This window comes from Narcine bancroftii, chromosome 14 (assembly GCF_036971445.1).
Source record: "Narcine bancroftii isolate sNarBan1 chromosome 14, sNarBan1.hap1, whole genome shotgun sequence".
NCBI lineage: Eukaryota > Metazoa > Chordata > Chondrichthyes > Torpediniformes > Narcinidae > Narcine > Narcine bancroftii.
This window is the reverse complement of record NC_091482.1, coordinates 42,832,192-42,849,005: the sequence shown is the minus strand read 5'-3', so window position 1 is coordinate 42,849,005 and position 16,814 is coordinate 42,832,192. Positions and strand designations below refer to the sequence as shown.

The window sequence follows — 16,814 nt, the reverse complement described above, 5'->3', positions numbered from 1 at the left end:
GTTCAAATTTAAACTTTCCCAATCTTTGAGGTTCTTTTTTGAATTTACCTATGAATAATACTGTTGCATAAGATTTTTTTTCTCTTTCTGACATACCAAGCTTGTATGGTAATATTGGAATAATATTGGAACATAGTTTAAATAAAGACAAAAATGCCTTTTAGAGCAGATGTAATAACTGCTCTATTACAGTTTGTATTAGTTTCATGCATTATTCATTTAGGTATTATAAAAAAATCAACAAAAATATTGAAAAGGAAAAGCCACACTTGGAATATCGTGTGTCATTCTGGTTGCCCCATTACAAGAAGGATGTGGAGGTTTTGGAAAGGGTATAGAAGAAGTTCACCAGAATATTGCCTGGTTTAGAGGGTATGAGTGAAAGGAAGAGATTGGACAAATTTGGGTTGTTTTCTCTGGAAAATTAGAGGCTGAGGGGAAACTGGAATGAGATTTATAAATTCATATGAGGAAATGGAGGTGGACAGTCATTTCCCCAGGGAAACACATTAGAGGTGAGGGAGAGGAAGTTGAATGGAGATGTGTGGGGCAAATATTTTACAGAGAGAATGGTGGGTGCCCGGAACAGATTGCCAGAACCAATATAGAACAAAATGTTCTGTCAGATGTTTTAGTGGTACAGTCTCACACGTCCAGAACACTAGTCCACTCAGAGTTGCCTCTAACTCTCCACCATCAGTGGTGTTTGATCTTGCCAGTAATTTTATGTGCTGTTGACAGTTGTCTTGTCCAAATACATTTTCAAAGATGCAGATACAATTAACAACAATTCTTCTGTGAGATCTATGTTATAAGCATACTGTCTACTCACCCTTCCGAGGTCTTGAGGCTGCTAAGGTTTGATGCATCAAAAACATCACTTGAAATCTGAGCCTTAAATAAAGAACAAGCAATTAATTATAAACATTATTGTGCTAAACAATAAATGTAATTTTATGAGACATTTAATAACTTTTCTTTTTTCTTTTTATATGAAACACATTAATGAAGAATTATGTTGATGAAAGTTAATGCTCCCCAATAAATGTCATCCTTACAAATGCATCATTTATTGAACATGTGAAGACAGAGAAATTGAACTTGTAAAGGTGGGTTCCATGCAGCACCACAGAATATGAAATGAACAATTTCACGACAGATCCACATAAAATGCAACAAAATTCAAATGAAAATGGAAGGTGAAACACATCAAGTTAGAACCTGTTGATCCACAGAATTGTTTCCTGAAAAAGAACCAAGGAAAAAAGGACAGAATATATTAGATATGAAATAATTTAATTGTTCATTCATGCAATACCTCAAATGACTAAGTATCTCAGTTACCAGAGTCACAAGCCTAGATGTAACTGATTTCTTAAATTGAATCTAAATTAATCAAACCTAAATCAACAGAAAATATCTCCACGCATTATGAAATTAATTCGATCTCTGCAAAATTCTATATAAACAACAAGGAACAATGTTAAATGCAAAGCTGGAGATAATCTATAGATAATTATTTAGATTGAAACATTCAGTCCTGTCAGTCCACAATCAAATTGTGAAAAAAACAAATTATAATGATTTCAAATTTCCTCTCCTCTAGTTAAGCCAAGATTTGGTGTAAATTTAATTGCTTCTGGAATTGGTTACTTTCTTCCACAGTAATAAGACAAATCTGCTTTTATAAAAAGTCTTGCTATACTTGTCACCTTGACGAACAACTCAGGATGTACTTGTTCACTGTATAAATGTTCCGTGTATTAATTGAAACCAACTTGGTCTTTTTCTTTATACAATGTCAGTAGTACTCAGATAGGAAAAAAATTCCAGAGATCAGATGCTGGACATGTTTAACATCTGGAAGCTGCTGATGTGCATCAGTATCCACTGAGGCCATTCCACTTTCAAGTGTACAGCATTTATCATGCGACCTGCAGTGTTGTTTGCTCTGCCAATAAGCTTACCTTGTATGATAGCATGAAATTTGCTGTTAAATCCAGGCTTGCATTACATCCAGAGTAGCTGTCCTGTTTCCAATTACTTGTGGTAGCACCTGATCTTTTCCCCCTGATTTGATGAGTACCTCACATTCAAATTAAATAGCACCAGGCAAGCAACTGATTATAAAGTAGAGCAGTCCCTGTTGGAGTCCATGGAGAGGAAATGTGATGGAAATTGAATATTTGGCGAAGGAGGAGTTCAAAGGAAAATTGCATATTAAATCAATTTTCTTCAATGGTGAGAATTAGGTGCTGCATGTTTTGGAGTACCAATTGATTATGTTTGGCTGAAAGGGAATCCTTCAACTGAAGTTTTCAGGAGGTTGTATCATAAATGTTGGTGAAGTGCTGAAGAAACTCAACTGGTCACGCATCATCCAGAGGAAGTAAAAGCAGTTAAAGTTTTGGCCTTGACCCTTCATCAGGAACTTCCTGAAGAAGGCCTCAGGCCAGAATGTACCCTTTTACATCCACTGGATGTTGCATGACCTGCTGAGTTTCTCCAGCTTTTTTGTGTACTGCACTGGATTCCAACATTTTCGTGTTTACCTATTGGGTTTTCCTCACTTCATGATTCATGTTCTTACAAAGTCAAACTGTTGGCACTGATAAAGCCTATTAGAAACTCCAATTGTACTTTTCCAGATGTTGATACACACAATTTACCATTTATTGAATATGCTTGTTATAGTCTTAAGACAACATAAAATTAACATTTAAAGCAGATGTTGAAAATAACTTTAATCATTGACGAGGCCATTACAAACTGTTTTATATTTGTAATTCTGCAGCCTTCAAACAAGCACTCCAACACTTCTCTCTTTGGCTTGGCTTCGCGGACGAAGATTTATGGAGGGGTAATGTCCATGTCAGCTGCAGGCTCGTTTGTGGCTGACAAGTCCGATGCGGGACAGGCAGACATGGTTGCAGCGGTTGCAAGGGAAAATTTGTTGGTTGGGGTTGGGTGTTGGGTTTTTCCTCCTTTGTCTTTTGTCAGTGAGGTGGGCTCTGTGGTCTTCTTCAAAGGAGGTTGCTGCCCGCCGAACTGTGAGACGCCAAGATGCACGGTTTGAGGCGATATCAGCCCACTGGCGGTGGTCAATGTGGCAGCCACCAAGAGATTTCTTTAGGCAGTCTTTGTACCTCTTCTTTGGTGCACCTCTGTCTCGGTGGCCAGTGGAGAGCTCGCCATATAACACGATCTTGGGAAGGCGATGGTCCTCCATTCTGGAGACGTGACCTACCCAGCACAGTTTGATCTTCAGCAGCATGGACTTAAGGGACTCTTAGACAGACACATGAATGAAAGCCAAAATAGAGGGTTACAGGGTAGGAGGGTTTGGTACTTTATTTTAGGAAGGAATATGGGTCAGCAGAACATCGAGGGCTGAAGGGCCTGTACTGAGCTGTATTGCTCTATGTTTTAATGTATTGGCACCAATATGTTCAAGAAGATTGATAATAATTTGAGATTTTCTATCCACCAACATTATAGGACAACAACAAAATAGTAATCTCCTGGTACCTTTCAGGAACAATAAGTAATAAACAGCCAGGATCTCTCAGCTCAGGACTTCATTACACAACCTTCAAAGGCTCATAGATTCTTTTATTGTCAGGTAATAATGTATTAAAAATGTAACATATATGATATACTTTAACTTATGTCTGCTGTAAGGCAAACAAAGAGTCTCCATGCCTGGAGCTCCTAACAATAGGAGAAGGAGAAGCAAAAAAGAGTTAGTTCAGAGAAACTGAGTGTTGTAAATTTGTTTCCAAGTGCTCCCACATCCTCTGCAGTTGCACAGACTCCAGTTTAACCATTGGCAACCCAAACTCCAGAAACAAACGTCTGACATGATCAGGAAGCTTTCAGAGCCTGAGGCCCTTCAGGAGATCTTCTTGCCCTCAGCACCCACTTCAATCCCAATTCCTGGTTCCCATGAGCCAGTCTATAGTAGCCTGCAGCCTGTGTGAGTCCTTCGACCGTGCCTATGCAGGTCGTTCAGCCGCTGAGCCCCTCACTTGTCTGCTGCTGTGCTCACCATCCTGTAGGGTCATCTCCTAAGTTTCTTCTTCTCAGTCAGAAGGGGGAGGAGGTAGGGTGGTGAAGGACCGCTCCCCTGGGGTCTGCAGCCCCTTGTGGTACACTGCCTAGCACAGGTGATGCCATCTTGGGCACAGACCCTGTGGCTGTAAGATTAAAATATACATGGATGGCTCCTTTAACTGGGTGTTAAAGCCTGTATGGAGCTGTTGATTTGAGACTGTAGGTGGAAGACCATGCAGTAGGACCCAGCAGAACATTCTTGTGTCTCTGCTTCCCGCTCTTCCAGGACGACCCCAGTGGCAGCAATGGCATTTTTGTTAAGTTTTTTGCTCAGTTTAAATGTGAACAAAAGAGGTGCTTTCAAGAAGTCAGGTGAGATTTCCTTGCCTTAAAGAAACCTTTCTAGAACCATGGCAATTAAGGAAAACCCTTCACCAACTGAGGCACACCTCTCACAGAAGCAGACAACTAAGGTTTTAGGACATTCCTCCAGGACTCAACCTTCTTCACCCGCAACATTAATGACCCAACCAATGTCAGAGGTGAAAACATTTACTCATGATCATAGGATATTTTTTTCTGTACACAAATTTCTAGAAACCAAGGCAGACCATTGCTGGCTGTGCTGGACATGGTGAAAAACAGGAACATTTCCGCCACATGAATGACAAATACCATCACCAAACAGAGATTATACTCTTATTCTTTCCTTTCAACATCATTATTGTCTTTGTATAGCTCATACACTATTCTAGGGATCACCATTGACCAGAAACTCAGCTTAGTCTTTCATACATGGATACAAGAGCACAGAATATCCTATGGCAAGTGTACACAACACCACATTCCCCCCTCCCCCACCAGCCAGCAACTCCAACAAATCTCAAGATGTTTGAAAATATCAAAGTGTAGAGCTCGTCGAAAGAATCAAAGACTTGTTGATCCAAACCAAGGCTTTTATTAGCAAAAGACAGGAACTCTTCACAGGTGGCCGACCAGTCCGGAATGATCCGACCTGGCTAGGGACACAACCCTTTAAGGCCCAAACAGTAGGCGTGGCTTAGCTCTCAGCCAATCGCTGTAAGCACAGTCTAGATAATGTATCTACACTATATACATTAGTGATAGATCTGTACTATCACACAAAGTCAAAACAGCCCCCTTATTTTTTTGCATTTCCCTTGTGGTGATATGTAATTATATCACTAGGTCACCGGGGATCATACCAGTGACCTTGTATATAAAGCAGCCCAGAGCTACAGTCTAGCCTTCCAGGTTCGTCTTGCAGAGAGACAAGACCTCTTAGTGTACATATTAGTTTAAAAATGCTGTCTTATACTCACACTTCTGGGGTGGTTATTGTCAGTACATCCCCCACCACTCTAAACAATCATCTCTTTCTCATCAGAGTACCAGGGCTGCTGTGTGTAGCATCTATTAAATACACTCTACTACCATGAAGGATAATGTTAACAGGCACAGGGAACACCATCACCTGCAGATCCTACACTATCCCAACACAAAAACATTTCACAAGGCCTTCCTTGTGGCTGGGGTCCAAATTGTAACAGTTTAAGTGACTCTCTCTGCATCTGGAATGCAGGTGTATTACATTTGTTTGAGCCCAGAGTTTGAAACCTGCTTGTATATTTCAGAGACAGACTGCAGTATTCAAGATGGAAGCTCACCTCCCAAATGCAATCTGCCAATGGGCAATAAATGTCAGCCTTGTGAGTGGTGCCCACATAACAACATACATTCTAAAAGATGCCAGTTTTTATTAAATCCCAAGAATATAATTTTAAACTACTTTTCATCAATAAAACATATACTGATCCACAATTATGGAATTAGCACACCATTGTCCTTCTTCCAAAATGGAACATGAATTATTTCACAATATATTGTGAGAGCATATCACAGTATGCAGTGCTACGTATACACTAACTCCCGCTGTTTTCGCATGGCAAACCATTCCAAAGATTTAAGGAAAAGTTACAGGAGACAAAAATATCCATATTGTTCAGAATGTGTCCCTCAATAAAAGCATGCCTTGATAAAGAAGTATATTCTTGCTGCTTTGCAAAACCTGACTAATGTTCAATGCTCAGATAAAACAACGATCATCCTTAGAAAATTAATTTTAAAATCATACCAAGAAAGGATTACAGTTGTTCATATCCTGGTTTATATATTCTGGTTTATATTCTTGTACATTTCTTTTAATAAGGAGTGGAGAGAGAGAGAGAGAGAGAGAGAGAGAGAGAGAGAGAGAGAGAGAGAGAGAGAGAGAGTTACCCATTAATTGTCCTACTATGCAAAAATCTATCCAAATTTGTCTTAAATACATTGAGTGAGGCAGCTTCTACTGCTTCCTTAGACAAAGATTTCCACATTGTGATTCATGATTCATGTGATTCATTGATTCATCCATTGGTCTTCAGGAGAAACAGTTCCTCCTTAATTCTACCTTCTAAAACCTAGAGGTTATGTCCCCAAGTTCTCATCTCACCTACCAATGGAAACAACTTTCCTGCCTCTAGCTTACCTATTCCTTTCATAGAACCACTGAACACTACAGCACAGATACAGGCTTTTGGCCCATCTAATCCATGCCAAACTATTATTCTGCCTAGGGGTCATTCAGCGCACCATACACCCCCCCCCACCCCCCGATATCTATTCAAATTTTTCTTAAATGTCAAAATAGAGCCCACATTCTCCACTTTAGCTGGCAATTCGTTCCAGGCTCACACCATTATCTGCATGAAGATTCCTCCCAATGTTCCCCTTAAACATCTCACCTTTCAAACTAACTCATATCATCTAGGTCTTTTCTCACCTAACCCTACTTGCATTTACTCTATCAATAACCCTCATAATATCTAAATAAACCTCTAGCAAATCTCCCCTCAATCTTCTACACTCCAGGGAGTAATTTTATGGATTTCTGTTTCCCTCCCATTCTTCCAAACTTTAGAGAGTATAGCTCCAGATGACAATCTCTTCATCTCCAGAATCAATCTGGTGAACATCCTGTGCACTGTCTCCAAAGCCAGTATATCCTTTCTCAAGTAAGAAGACCAGAACAGCCCACAGTTTGACCTCACCAGTACTCTGTACAGTTGCAGCAGAATCCTCCTGCTCTGAAATTCAATCCCCATAGCAATGAAGGCAAACATCCCATTTGTCTTCTTGATGACCTGTTGGACCTGCAAACCAATCTTTCGTGATTCATGCAGAAGCACTCCCAAGTCCCTCTTCAAAACAGCACGCTGCAATCTACCACCATTTAACTAATAATGCAATTTACCATGCTTTCTTCCAAAGTACATGACCTTGCATTTACCAAAATGGTACTCCATCTGCCTTGTCCACTCACTTAACCAATCTATAGCTCTCTGCAAACTCTCTTCATCTTCTGCATAATTTGCTTTACCACTCAATTTCATGCCATCAGTAAGCTTTTGTATGCAACTCTTGGTTCCTCTTCCAAATTATGTCTTTTGTGAACAATTGTGGGCCCAGCCCCGACCCTTGTGCCACTTCACTCATCCCTGATTGCTAACCAGAGAATCATCCATCTATCCCAGCTCTCTGCCTTCTATTGCTGAACCAATCCTCTATCCATGCTAATACGTTACTCCCAACTCCGGGTAGCCTTATTTATGAGTAAATCTTTTATGTAGCATCTTATCTTCAAATCCATGTACACAACATCCACCAGTTCCCTTCGTTTCACTGGACTCATTATATCCTCAAAGATCTCCAGTAAATTTGTCAAGTATGTTTACTTTGGGCTCCCTTTTCCACTTTATATATTTTAAAAAAAATGAACTGATTTTGTAGTCTGTGCGTTTACTTTCAAAGTCATTCTTTCCTTTCTTAATTGCTTGCTTATTGGTATTTTGTTGTATTTTTAAGTTTTCCAAATCTTCTAGTTTCCCACTACTCTTGGCAAGTTTTTTATGCATAATCTTTTAACTTGATGCCTTCCTTTAATTCCTCAGTTATCCAAAGTTGGCTCTCACCATGCTTACTATCCTAGATTTTAACTGGAATATACTTTACCTACTGTCCTAGATTAATCCTATATATTGTCCTAGATTTTAACTGGAATACTGTGTACTTTCTTGAGGGCTGTGAAAAATTTATTTGAAAATCTTCCACTGTTCTCCAGTTATCTCACCATATAGCTGTGTTCTTGTTCTACACTAGCCAACTCCTCCCCCATCCCTTTTACTGCTTTGTTTGGGCATAAACATTAGTTTTGTATCCTATTTTCCATCTGCATGAGAAATTCAATAATATTCTTTTCAAGAAAATCCTGCTGGTTGAATAACTACAAGGCTTCTGACCTTACCACAGAGTGCTAACAGAAAGGTTACTCATGAGTTTTGTTTACCTAAGACAACAGCTTGACCAAGAAGGAGAATTCCTGTGGTTTACTGAAGAAGGTGGGTTTTGCAAGGGAGAGAGTCACATGGGCTTCCTGGCACACACACACACACACACACACACACACATACACAGAGAGAGAGAGAGAGAGAGAGAGAGAGAGAGAGAGAGAGAGAGAGAGAGAGAGCGAGAGAGAGAGAGAGAGGTGAGACCAAGCTCTCTCAGCCAGTGTGTGTGTGTGACACTGAAAGAGACTGAACAGTCATGGCTGAAACAAGCCAGGAAAAGCTGGTTGGGGAAAAAAAAAGCTCCAGAGTGGCAGATGGCTGGAAGTGCTATCTGTCTGAAGTTTTTCTTTGAATAAGTGGAACAGAAAGGAAATCTGTGGTAGCCTGAAAGATAGAGGTTATCATCTGGAGAACCCTGATGGGGCAAGTTTAATCAATGAGATATTGAGGTGACTAATGTTGTCTGTGATAATGTCCTGGATGGAGTGAAGTCTGGTGTCTGTAATGATGTCACAGGCTGAGTTAACAACCCTCTGTAGTTTCTTCTTGTCTTAAGTGCTGGCACCTCTGTACCAGTGATGCTCTCCACGGAACACCTGTAGAAGTTTACGAGAGTCTTCGGTGACGTACTGAATCTCCTCAAGCACCTCACTAATCATAGCCACTGGCGAGCCTCCTTTGTGTTCGCATCAACGTGGAGGCTCCAGGACAGATCCTTGGAGATGTTGACACCCAGGAATTTGAAGTTCTTGACTCTCTCCACTACTGAGCTCTTGATGAGATTTGCGTTCTCCTGATTTTTTCCTGAAGTCCTCAGTTATTTCTTTGGTTTTGCTAACATTGAGCGCAAGTTTGTTGTTGTGAGGTTATTACATCTTCCATGATTCCTTTTTAAAGAAGAAGACAATGGCTGCAGGGATGAGAAACAATGAACACTAGACAAACTCAAGGAGGTAGAAATTTTGAGTCCACATTTCATGTTGGGATGTTGGCATTTCCTACCCAATTGTCAGTGTTTAGGATTTTCTTGTAGGTGTGCACATCTTAATTTTCATATTTTTATTAATTTCATCAAATAAATATACATAGGTACATGACAATAAAATAAAGTATTAACAAAACATATATAGCAATGCAAATAATATTGAAACCTACGTTACATTAAAAAATGAAATAAAAAGAAAACTACTATACTAATTATCTAAATATCAATCCCCTCCCTTGGGAGGCTACTGGATGAACACAAACAGTTCACTACTAATAATACAAAAACCCAGAAACTAGTTAATCTTACAAATTTTGAAAATAATTAAGAAAGGAACCCCATTAAGAAACAAAATTAAGATTAATTTCAGTCATGGAACCCTAATTTTTTCCAAAGTCAAACATGCCATCAAACCAGTCAATTCTTAAGTGTGAGTGGTGGGGGGGCAGTGTTTTTCAACCTCATTAAAATGTCCCTTCTTGTGATAAGGGATGGAAGGGAAACTACATAGGATTTTGAAGCAGTCAGAACTAAATCAGTTGGCCCATTTATTCCAAAGATAACAATAAAAGGATTTGGATTCATATTAATATAAAGAATTAAAGACAAGATATGAAATACCCCTTCCCAAAAATTCAAAAGAGAACATAACCAGAACCTTTTTCAGTTATACATTTATCACATTTAGAAGAGAGATTAGAATAGAATTTAGACAATTTGTCTTTGGAATAGTGTTCGACCTTAAAATGTAATAATGAGTGTCGAGCACAAAGAGAAGATGAATGTACTTGTTTCAGAATAGAATTCCACATAGTTTCAGAAAATGGCTATTCAAAATCTTGTTCCCATAGCTTTTTAATTCTGTCCAGGGAACTACCCCTAGAATTTAGAAATAATTCATAAAGGCCAGATCCCATCCCATTATAATTAGGTTGAAAATTATCAATCATCCTATCATATGAGGTTCTAGATCTTCAGGGAGCTTCAAAATTAGAGAATTCAAATTAATGAAAGAAGTGGTATCTAGATATTGTAAATTTAGTGGATAATTGTTCAAAAGAGACAAGATTTTGGTCAGTAAAAGTATCTAAAAAGGTTTGGATACCTGAAATTTGACCAATAATGATAACTGATATCTCGAACCGAAGGTTAAAAAAAGGAATTACCGACAATAGGACTAAATAATAAGAATCTATGATATGCAAAATGTTTCCTAAATTTAAACCAGATTCTCAATGCATGTCTAACAACAAAATTGTCAGTTAGTTTGGAGGCCAGAAAAAGTAAAGGTGCTTCAAATATCAAAAGAAGAGAATAATTTTTGTGGATTTAATTTCTAGATTCATCCATCTTGAAGCCCCCGTTCTTTTTAATATTTTGAAGGAAAACTTTTTTTTAAGATGCGGATACTTAATTTTCCATATAAAAGAAGGTATGATAGAATCCAAAGAATCAAAAAAGGATTTGGGAACAAAAACAGGTACAGCTTGAAAAATATATAAAAATTTAGGAAGAATATTTATGTTGACAATATTAACATGTCCAATTAATGTAATTGAAAGAGGTGATCATTGTGCCAAGGACTTCTTAACATGATTCAATAAGATAAGAAATTTTTCTTTAAACAAATTATTGAATTTCTTGGTAATCCAGCACAACTCCAATTATCCAAAATGATCAGGACCAGGCCTAAGTTGGTAAACTTTTTATTTCAGATAACTGGTTATTTTTTAAAAACAGCCCAGTAGCAACAACAGCAAAGTCACTTGTAATAGCTTAAACAATAAAAAACAACAAGGGAAGGCTTTTTCAGTATTAAAATAATGTTTAATTATCATCAAAAAAATGGTGACAACTGCTGACTACCGACACCTCCCCACTGAGGCACTGCTCCTGCCAGGAGCTCAAGGTCCCCGCTGCTGTTGGTGCCGTGAGGTTGCTCCTTGATGACACCAGAACAAGGGATTCTTCCAACCGCTTGCGACTGGGAGACAGTGGCACACAGTTTGAGAGAGAGAATTGGATAGAAAAGTCAATAGGGATAGGTAAAGAAGACATGGAAAGAGAGGGGAGGGAGTTACTGGGATAATATCATGAAGCCTCAATTTTTCTTATTGTTAAAAAGAATAAAAACCCATTAGACTGTCCCTCCTGCCAACCAATTTCCCTCTTAAATATTGACAGTAAAATAAAGTCTAAATTCATAGATTAGAGAATATTATCTGGAATACTATTTGATTATCATCTGCAGAATCCTGAAGGGGCAAGTTTCGTCGGCAAGACAATGAAGCGGCTGATGGATTTACATCAGTTGTGGATGTCTTGGAACAACAAATCTCTGTCTGAAAACCGACAAGAACCTTCCTGAGTGGCAACCATTTACCTTTCAAGCACCAAAGCTTGGTGAACTTTATAAATGTTAAATTCTGTGCACAGTCTAAGAATTGCTTGCAACCAGTGAACTTGGAGAAATGAGAAGTGAGATTGGACTGTGAACCAAAAACCTTTTCTGAACATTATGTAAACGTGCGCTTAGAATTAGAAGGGGATTAATTTAGGTTAGTTAAGTTGCAGTGTGATTCTGTTTTCATTTTTAAAGATAATTAAAAGCAACTTTTGTTTAAGTAACTATTTATCTTGGTGAATATCTATTGCAGCTGGGTTTTGGGGTCCTCTGGGCTCATAACATACTCCTATCAAAATTCAGACCCAAAAAAAGGAATGGAAAAAGAGTCAGTAAGTACTGTTAGGTCTGCTTTGTTCATGAATGAGTGAGACAAACACCAGGCTGAGTCGAAATCAGGGTTCTTTGTTCTTTATTACCGGATTGTAACACTTGCGACTAACAAAGTTAGTCGGAGAATGCATTCTGCCGTTATCAGCAAAATGGTGATTTTTTATACCCTTGGATACGTGCTTAGAACATCATCATATCATTACTTGTCCAATGACTAAAACTGTTGCTATACTTTCCCTGCTAGCTTCCTGCCTCTCAATCCATCAATGTCTCTCTTATCTTGTAAGTACAAGGATGCATTCTGTTACTCCTTAGTACTGGGTGACTCCTTCTCCGGTCCCATCTCATGATGTTTTACCTAACAGGAGTACAAGGACACCTCCCCTTCTTGTTACTGCCCTGTACAGGGTAACTCCCTACACATTCCCATCTCATGATGTTTTACCTTACAGTACACATTTTGTTCATTCACTGAAACTGGATGATAATCTTTTAGAAAGTTAGCCAGAACTTCAGGAGATATTATCCACTTCATGGTTTTGTCTGGTAAGGTGATTCTCAATTTAGCTGGAAAGTGCAACAATGGTTTTAAGCCAGCATTATAGAGTTGGAACATGACTTCCTTATATGTGGACAGTTCTATCTTTACTTCAGACAGGTACTCATTCACAATGCTAATGTTCTGATTCTGATTTTTAAAGTCCCTCTGCGTCAGGACTCTCTTAGAGCCTGCGTCAGGACTCTCTTAGAAGCTGATCTTTGATCTGGAACTGATGTAAACAAAGAATGATCGAACGAAGATTTATACAAGGAGCAGTTTAGAGATGAACGATTGGTGCACTCTGTCAACTTCAGAGGGAGTTGGCAACAGATCATGTCCAAAAACCTCGTGGAGAAACCCAGTGAAGAATTCAGAAAGCTGGCCTGATAAAGTTCCTTCTTCCAAATTAATGATTCTCAAGTTGTTTTTTTCTGTTTCTCGCTTCCAAGACTGCGGCCTTCTTCAATAAAAAGTTGTAAGATATTTTTAAAATTCCAGATTAACTGTTTGTACACATCCAGCAGGGAAACATGAGCCTCAACTGTTTTTTCTAGTCCCTTAATTTTGGAGTTGTGTTCTTGGATGAAATTTCATAATTCCCCCAAATTTTCAGCAACTTAAGTGAGGACTTGCATTTCTTTGGAATATTTTTTCAACTCTTTAGCATCTTAACTCAAGTCCTTGATGTATTTCAAGAATGAGGCAAAATCTTCTGAAGTCGAGGCTTCTTCTTTTCTCCCAGCTTTAGCTCCGTGAGTGGACATCATATTGTATAAATGTAAAATAAACTGGGAAAGAAAAACTAAAACTAAAATAGAACTCCACATTAAGGAAAATTAAATAAAAAAGTAAGACATGGAAGCTGAAAATGTTAGGATCAGCTAAAAAAAAGCTTGTTACCCCATGCACCACCAGCAGGGAACTCATCTCAGGAGGCAACATCTGGGGATGTTCTCACTTACTGCAAGCTTTTCACCAGCATATTCTTAACTGTGTGGAGATGCAGCAATTTCCCACCATTGGTGAATGGGAAATATCTCGAACTACCTGACTCACATTTGACATGCAGCAGCCACAGACACTTCATTAACTCATTTTAAATATGATTTAAAGATCACATGGGTTATAGTATAAAAGGAAACCATTTGAATGATCATCCAAATTGGTTCTTTTTTTTATTAATAGAATGTTTGATTTGGAAAGTCGATTGATTTGGGCAGATATTGAACAAAATCTAATTAAAAAGAAAAAAAGTGGCTCTATTTAACAGCTATCCAACTATTCAAACACACGCCTTTCCCTGAAAAGCTCTGCAAATTCTTCCCTTTCAGTGGGTTAGACAACAGCTCTCTTTGAATGCCATAACTGAATCTACCTCAATATTTTGCTTTATCTCACTTATAGTTCTTTGACAATGACCTTCTTTCTCTGTGAAATTCCCAAAAGTACTGGAGGTCACACAACATCCACAGGAAGTAAAAGGCTGTTGATGTTTCAGGCATAAGCCCGTCGTCAGGAGTGTCCAAAATCAGACAGACATTGGAATAAAAAGGTGGAGGAAGGGAAGGAGCACCAGGCTAATAGGCCAGAGGTAATAGATGGATACAGGTGGGAGGATGGAAAATAAAGAATGGATGGGAATGTCAGAGGGCTAAGAGGTCTCTGACAGAAGAAAGGGAAGAGGATGGGGGCTGGAGGAGAGGAGACAGAGGGATGAGGGTAAGGGAGAGATGTGGAGGGGTTTAAACAGGAGCGTCTGCAGACTATGTTATTGTAGTGCAATCCACAAAAGTGCTGGAAGACCTTAGCAGGTCGCACAGCACCTACAGGAAGTAAAGGGTAACCAATAAGCCTTTTCACACCGCTGAGTACATGTAAGTTAACCCTCTAAATTGGAAGGTCAAATAGTGGGAATCACACAGTGTGAAAAGAAATAGCTGGGTGGGGGGATGAGTCAATTTCAACCGGGCTCTGAACTTTGCTTGGAGCAAAGTTGAGAGCCTGGCCGAGTTAACTCACCAATCGCCTTCTGGCAGTGTAAAACGATAACTAGTTCTATCAGGTATAACTAGTGACGTTAGTGCCTGCACGTTTGCATCAGTCTGGCAGGTACATTTCACAGCGTAGCTGGCTGCGCTCTGACAACCCCCCGCCCGCCCGTTCCGCTGCCTGAGCCTCTCTCTGACAGTCCACGATCTGACAGCTCCTCGCCCTATTACCTGAGCCCCACCCCACACTATCCAAGCACAAACTGAGCTCCCCTCTGCAGTTTAAGTCCCCCGAAAGCAGCCACCATTTCCTCTTCAAATAACAGTCGTGTTACCCAGGGGAACGGCATGAGGGAATGGGTGGCCTGAGGGAGCAGGGCGGGGGAGTGGGAGGCATGAAGGAACAGGGCAGGGGAGCAGGTGGGTGAGGGGAAGTGGACCTGGCATGAGGGGAATGTGGGGGGAGTGAGGCGGGGAGCTGACCCAGCATGAGGAGCTGCTCAGCCAAGGTGCTGTGGCCACTCCTTGGTTCCGATTGCATGATGGTGGTGTCATCAGCTTGCAGAAAGTAGGGGGCTGGTCCGCTGTGATGGCTGCAGCTCTGGTCCCTCGATTGACCCACTTGACCCTTCTGCCCTTCTTGGCTGCCGGCTCCAAGCAGCTGATGCAGGCTGCTCACTCACACACTGGCCATTCTGAGTGAGGTGGCCCAGGGCATTTACGATCATAATATCTAAAGCTCTGACAGCTGTGAAATGTCACTGATCAGTTAGTGGCTGTCAGAGCACTGTATGTAATTGCTGGAAGTGGGACCCCTGCCCCACCTTAAATTTCCAAGTAGCAGAATTGCCTGCAAATCATGGTGCAGTGTGAAATGCTGCTGGGCTCAGCTTTCCCTGAATTTTTTCCCGCTGCCCAGGTGGATCGGCAGTGAGAAAAGGGTTAATGTTTTCGGCCTGAGCTCTTCATCAAGGCATGAGCACAAAGCAGGTAGGTGACTGAATTAAAAAGGTGGGGGAAGGAGAGGAGAGGAGGGAGGATGGGGCGGGGGGAGGAGGAAGGGGTGGGGGGAGGAGGAAGGGGTGGGGTGGAGAGGAAAGGAGGGAGGAAGGGGTGGGGGAGAAGAAGAGAGGAGGGAGGAAGGGGTGGGGGAGGAGAGGAGGGAGGAAGGGGTGGGAGGAGGGAGGAAGGGGTGGGGAGGAGAGGAGGGAGGAAGGGGTGGGAGGAGGGAGGAAGGGGTGGGGAGGAGAGGAGAGGAGGGAGGAAGGGCCGTGGGGATGAGTACAGGCCAACATGGATATGGGCAGGATGGCAGGAGAGAAAAGGTGAGGTGAGATAGGGGGAGGGGATAGCTCTCTGAATGGAGAGGGAAGCATGGGGGTGGGGAGCATGAGGAGAGGAGGGATGAAGGAGTGGGGGGGAGGGAGGAATGGGTGGGGTGGAGAGGAGAGTAGAGGAGGGAGGAAGGGATGGGGAGGAGAGGAGAGGAGAGGAGGGAGGGAGGGGAGAAGAGAGGAGGGAGGAAGGGGGGAGGAGAGGAGAGGAGGGAGGAAGGGGGGGAGGAGAGGAGGGAGGAAGGGGCAGGGGAGAAGAGGAGAGGAGGGAGGAAGGGGTGGGGGTAGAGAGGAGGGAGGAAGGCGTGGGGAGAGGAGAAGAGAGAAGGAAGGAAGGGGCGGGGAGGAGAGGAGAGGAGGGAGGAAGGGGCAGGGGAGAAGAGGAGAGGAGGGAGGAAGGGGTTGGGGTAGAGAGGAGGGAGGAAGGCGTGGGGAGAGGAGAAGAGAGAAGGAAGGAAGGGGTAGGGAGAGGAGAGGAGCGGAGGGAGGAAGGGGCGGGGGCAGGAGAGGAGGGAGGAAGGGGTGGGGGCAGGAGAGGAGGGAGGAAGGGGCAGGGGCAGGAGAGGAGAGGAGGGAGGGAAGAAGGGGCAGGGGGAGGAGAGGAGTGAGGAAGGGGTGGGGAGAGGAGAGGAGAGGAGGGAGGAAGGAGTGGGGGGATGAGTACAGGCCAACATGGATATGGGCAGGATGACAGAAGAGAGAAAAGGTGAGGTGAGATGGGGGAGGGGATAGCTCTCTGAATGGAGAGGGAAGCGTGAGGATGGGGAGGA

General features: G+C 41.5%; 1 protein-coding gene across 3 annotated transcripts in view; it reads right to left on the bottom strand.

Moving 5' to 3' along the window:
- The window catches only part of LOC138749470 (protein unc-13 homolog C-like), an 877,967-nt gene that overhangs the window by 430,950 nt on the left and 430,203 nt on the right, over positions 1-16,814 (bottom strand). For all 3 annotated transcript variants that reach the window (XM_069910841.1, XM_069910842.1, XM_069910843.1), the window contains one exon: positions 833-894. In XM_069910841.1, the coding sequence (XP_069766942.1) occupies positions 833-894 (62 nt within the window). The remainder of the gene's footprint in view (positions 1-832; positions 895-16,814) is intronic.